The sequence below is a fragment of the Etheostoma spectabile genome, chromosome 22 (genome assembly GCF_008692095.1).
Source record: "Etheostoma spectabile isolate EspeVRDwgs_2016 chromosome 22, UIUC_Espe_1.0, whole genome shotgun sequence".
Taxonomy (NCBI): domain Eukaryota; kingdom Metazoa; phylum Chordata; class Actinopteri; order Perciformes; family Percidae; genus Etheostoma; species Etheostoma spectabile.
The window spans coordinates 17,405,481-17,411,291 of record NC_045754.1 but is presented as its reverse complement, the minus strand read 5'-3'; the positions used below and the strand labels follow the sequence as shown (position 1 = coordinate 17,411,291).

The 5,811-nt window shown below is 40.1% G+C and overlaps 1 protein-coding gene across 3 annotated transcripts in view; it reads right to left on the bottom strand.

Moving 5' to 3' along the window:
* Positions 1–544: 544 nt before the first annotated feature.
* slc35b3 (solute carrier family 35 member B3) overlaps positions 545–5,811 on the bottom strand; it is a 12,237-nt gene continuing 6,970 nt past the window's right edge. For 2 of the 3 annotated variants that reach the window (XM_032503859.1, XM_032503860.1), the window contains exons 7-10: positions 4,921–5,013; positions 2,323–2,434; positions 2,057–2,126; positions 545–1,531 (exon numbers count right to left, since the gene is read on the bottom strand). In XM_032503859.1, the coding sequence (XP_032359750.1) occupies positions 1,381–1,531; positions 2,057–2,126; positions 2,323–2,434; positions 4,921–5,013 (426 nt within the window). In that variant the 3' untranslated portion in view covers positions 545–1,380. The remainder of the gene's footprint in view (positions 1,532–2,056; positions 2,127–2,322; positions 2,435–4,920; positions 5,014–5,811) is intronic. The other variant, XM_032503861.1, reaches the window with a different exon arrangement.

The window sequence follows — 5,811 nt, the reverse complement described above, 5'->3', positions numbered from 1 at the left end:
ATAATATCCTTGAATGGCCCAACAGAGGAAGGAATAAGTGTGAGCTTCATCACATCATCATTTAGAGTGAATGGGAATGACACAATCACACACAGGATAGATCCAAATGAATGGGACAGCCGAGGCACAGTGAAGACTGCTGTTTGTTTTCTGTCTAGCAGTGGTATCCTTTCTTTCAGGACTCCTAATCAAACATGCCTAAGGCCACTGGATGGATAAACACACACACACACACTTTGGCAACATTTCAACTCTTCTCTCAAGCGGTGCAAGGAGCGAGAGAAAGACGGGAGACACACACACACATTGGTAGAGTGGTTGTCTGCTAATCGGAAGGTTGGTGGTTCGATCCCTGGCCCTGGAGCCCCATGTCAAAGTGTCCTCGGCCACAGCGTATGAATGGTTCCTGTACTATGTAAAAGCATTATAAGTAGTTGTTAAGACTAGAAAAGTGCTATACAAACAGTATATATATATATATATATATTTTTTTTTTTATTTACACACACACGCACGCACGCGCACACATGCGCACGCCCACACACACCTCAGTTTGTTTTCATGTAAAAAGAGTTGTACCCTTTCACCCAAACAATGGTTAGCAAATTTTGGCAGTTGACATTTTTGATGTACAGAGGAGCAAATGTCTCCACATTCTCCAAAATGTCACCACATGACACATTTTTCACGAATTAGGTCACAGTCAGATATAAATGACCAATAAACTATGAAAAAAAAGCAACTTTCATCAAGACAATGATTATTTAAAACTATGTTCTGTTCAGTCTTTGTGGCACATGCGGAGGACAAATATACCTTCTTTTTTTTTTATCAGTATGTAATTTTTCATTTAGGGTGGTGGTGGGACAAACATTCACTTCAGACACGACATATATGCTTGTCGCTTTGTACTCTCTTCATAACATTTCACTTCCCAGCCACACTTTAGTGTACAAGTCATTTCCAGTGCAAAAGTGTGCGATTTGGTTTGCTAAGGCGCTGGTTCCCTTTAAAGAGTCCTCAGTGTTGTCCTCCATGTTGGGAATGTTTCTGTGGGGCTATGAAGCATTGCTTTTAAAAAGCCCACTAACATTGATCCCCTTGTAAAAAAGAGTTACAGTTCCTTCGGTTTGCTGCACAGAGTTTGAGTAATTTAAGCGAGTGGTGTACTGGTAGATAGAGATATTACCCAGCAACTCCATCACCGATCCTGGATTAATCCTTGGCTCAATGTCGGTGGTGAAGAGGCTTGTAGCTCGCGCTCGTAGCTCGGGCTCGTGCTTCAGCATACCTGCAGAGACAGGTGGGCCAGCTCTACATCTGAACAGACAGACAGTCAGCCAGCCAGCGCAGGACTTCCGCTACGCCCGTGGGTGCCTCCTATACGTTTTGTGAGAGAAATCGGACTTTCTTTCCTGTCAGCAGCCAGCTCTTGAGGTCCATGATGGAAGGGAGCTTCATTTTATCTTTGTTTTTACTGTAGATATTCAAGAAGATGCCAAAGAGTACCAGAAGGCCGCCCCAGATGTACCTGATGAGGGAGAGAGTAGACATTTTAAAAAAAAAGTGGACTCTGAAGTGCAAACAAGGGCAGGAAGTGGAGCAACTAGAGGGTCACGAAAAGATAGATAACACTGTATGCTAATAAAATGCTTTGGTTTAAAAAGTGTAAACTGCAGCCATGAAAGAGACTGGGAGTCCAGCAACGGTGGAGGGCAAAAACCAGCTGGAGGGTGAATGAAGTTGGTGAAAGACACAGATTTTTTTTTTTATGTCTTGGCTGTATATGTATATATGTGTGTGTGGAAAGTTACAACACAGAGCGGGAGAGGTAGAGCAGAAAACGAGACACCTTTGACAGCACAGAGAAAGCTAAAGGGTGAGGGACAAGGAGAAAGAGCAGTAGAGTAGCCAAGTTCTGAAAATGGACTAAAGACATGAAAACCAAGGGCGGGGGGGAGGGGAGCCAAGTCAAGGTTTATTTGTCAAAGGCCAGTGCAGAATTACTTTTAACAAGAAGAAAAACTGATCAAAGTCAAAAGGTGAGCGTACTTACTGAAAAGTGAAAGGTTTTGCGAAGAACATGAAGGAGAGTACGATAGTCATGGCCTTTCTGCCGGTGGTCACTGCGAAAGGAGAAACAAAAGCTCAACACATGTAACTTTCAAACATGGTCAAAGAGACATTTCTAGTCTGTTGCAAATGTGTTATATAAAATCTAGATTGTGATTTATGACACAATATTCTGTCTAATCTAAAATTACAAACTGGCCAGATTAGCCCAGAGTAAAGAGAGAAGGTTTGCCATACGGCGGTTCTGACCTGTCACTGCAACCAGGGCACCGAAGAGCTTGATCAAGGCCAGCACGAAGGAGATGCCAAAATAACCCGTAAGAGAGAACAAGAACGCATAACCGTACGTCTTCACGGGATGCTGGGAGGGAGGACAGGAGAGGATTAAAAAAAATAAATAAATAAATTAAAAAAACTGTTTGAGAAATATGACAGAAACATTACTGAGAACTACTGACTTACTAACAGTACGCAAATAAAGGGCATCTTTTAAGTTTATACAGCCTGAATTAAAAAAATTCAGGCTGAATTAAAAAAAAGCAGCAGCCAGTCACAGTTTCTGATTCTGATTCTGATTCAGAAGGTTATACAGGAACACAAGACACCCAATTATTATACTATACATAAGGACTGATTGATCTGCAGCTTAAAAAGAACATGTGACCTAGGCGTTGTGTCAGCAATTTTAAGTATCTAGTCTTGTTGTTGTTTAAGTAGCTTGTCGTTTTACCGCTGGTTGGGAATTGTTTTTTCCTTCTTCCAATAGCGGCGCTAAAACGATACTTTTAAAAACAGTGCCGGGGCCTTTACAGATACTTAAAAAAAACAAAAACTTATTGACATTCGGTGACATTAAAGAACTGTTGTTAAAGGTTGTTTAATGCTAAGGCCATCTGTTCAAATTTAAATAATTTATTTAAAATGTAATACCACCTTATTTTACTAATCAATAGATAGAAAATAAAAATACTCAACTTCCATAGATGGAAGTTGAGTATTTTGCACTGAGCCTGAGCTTCTCAAAGGGCACTTGAATGCACCATGAGTTTTAAGTGCAACTGAATGCGTCATTAAGCCCCAACAGTGTTCTTTCTCCGTCATCTCCGACTGCGTCGGTGGGGTCTTTAAAGGTGTTGCAAGGCTACACGGTGTCTTAAGCTGCAGACTGTTGCACGTGCCGGTGTTGGAATCCTTTTGAGTGAAATAGAGCCACACTCAAGACTGTATAGCTTTGAACATTTGGACTGTGTTTAGCCTAGCTACTAGCTAACTGTAGGCTAACGTTACCTGCTACTTAGAGTATTGATACCTTGTGTCACATGTAGTGATGCTCCTGTTGTTTGTCCATACGTTTCAGAGCACCAGAGGACAACAAAAGGCATTTAAGTGGCACCGAAATGAGGCACCAATATCTGCGTTGCCGTTCGGTTAGGTAGATACCGGTCGTATAGATCGGTACCCCACCCTTGGAATCATGTTGGCTTAATTTCTTTTTATTTGTGTTACTTGTGTGAGACAGGCTAGAGCTGTAGGCATCAATAGGGTTTATTTCTGTCTTCAACCATGGCTGAAATAACCACCACTGCTGCTTTGTACCGGTTGTGGAAGTCCCAGATACATCGGAAAACCGAATGTCATCGTGACTGGATTAATAACATCTATAAAAGCACACAGCTCTGTGAATGTGCTCGCCTTCTCCAGGAAGTAACGTTACAGTGGTGCTCAAAAGTTTACATACACATGCTTAAGTTGACTAAAGGGAAAAAAAAAAAATGTTTGGAAATTTATTTTAATACCTAAATTAAAAAATGAGGTAAAATCCAACCTTAAGGACACCATTTCTTTGTGAATGAAAACGTATTGTAAATAAATAAGTTCTTATTTAAAATACAGGGGTCATAAGTATACATCCCCTATGTTAAATTCCATAGAGGCAGGCAGTTTTATTATAAAGGCCAGTTTTTTGGATTCGGATATTATGCATCCTGATAAAGTTCCTGGCTTTAGAATTAAAATAGCCCACATCCTCACATACTCTTCACCATGCTAGAGAAGGCATGGGATTCTTTCTATAAATCATCTCAATGCAAATCAAACCAGGTTAGTCAACTGAAATAAAACCATGCCTATCTCTAAGCGGTGAAGAGTATTGTGAGGATGTGGGGCTATTTTAATTCTAAAGGCCAAGGGAACTTTATCAGGATGCATATATCCTGAATCCCGGAAATAACTGGCCTTTAATAATAAAAATCTGCCTGCCTCTATGGGAATTTAACATGGGGGTAGTCTATAGACCCCTGTATTTTAAATAAGAACATTTATTTATTTACATACGTTATTCATTCACAAAGAAAATTGGTGTCCTTAAAGGTGGATTTTACTCATTTTTTATTTAGGTTTAAAATAAATTTCCAAAACATGATTTTTTTATTCCTATTTAGTCAACTTAAGCATGTGTATGTAAACTTTTGAGCACCACTGTATGTCTGGATGACCGCTTTTAGCGCTACTGGAGGAACAGATTTAGCTATGATTCAATTACTATAAACCAATTAAAAGTATTCCAAAATAACATTGTGATGTTGATCTGTAAAAAGTCTTCACTTCATGCTTTGTCAGGGCTGTCCAAGAGACGCCAAGCAAACAGTTTTAAAATTCATGTTTTCTGAACGGAGTTCAGTTCAATCAGGCCTATGCCATGCAGGACAATCTCAACGTTAAAAGGCTTTGGCGACACAGTGGCACGAGGATTTCTCGCTCAAGTTTGCGTCTTGCTTTGACTTTGTATGTAATCGTGCGAAACGCTCGCTTCGTGTGTGAAGCCACCGTTAGGTTAGGTATACTCACTTCTGAGCAGAATGCCACTGCCGGTCCCAGCCCACCCACACAGAGCAGGCCTGTCAGTATGTAGACAAAACCGATGGAGTACGAGTACAGCACCTGTCAACCCAACCCCATGTGACCAGTCAGTGACATCACACAGAAAATAAAATCATCACAATTCTTCCAGCCTAAACACGGGACAGAGAAGTCTGGGTTTGAAGACACAGTAAAGCAGAACTAAATATGCTGCACTCGCCCCGATATTGTGCGAACAGATATAGTTGCCAATAGACTTATACACGTTATTATGTAGTAGGGGTGGGAGAAAAAACGGTATCTGTGGCAATACTGTATCGATACATCAATGTATCTTTTATTATATAAATTGAACATTAGAATTGAACATTTGGGTACTATCAAATACATTTCTTTTTCAGTCCACTATATGGTACATTTAAGTTTTGTTTGCTTTTTTCCCCTACTGGATAAGGTCAGCAGGGGTGACCGTGTCAGCAGGAATAACACAGAGCTTTCCTTTTGGGGCATAATTTCAAGTTGAAAAAAAAGGACATTATTTGCAATATATATATGTTTAAATATTATGGTATAGTGACATGAGTATTAGGGGTGGGAATCTCTTGTCACCTCACGATTTGATTCCAATTCTGAGGCCAAAGATTCAATTCTTAACAGATTCTCGATGCAATTTTTTTAATGTACTTTTCCATGTTGGATTTTAAAAAGCATACATATAAATCTGAGTCAACATATACAGAATTTGTCACATACAAGTTCTAATGAAATGTTTTGTCTATTGGAGGAAGTCATTCCATGCTTAGGCCTTAGACATGCTGAGTCACCTCCTCTCACAGTGACCTTCCATGTCAGAGGCTCAGTCATGTTTAAAGGTGGAGA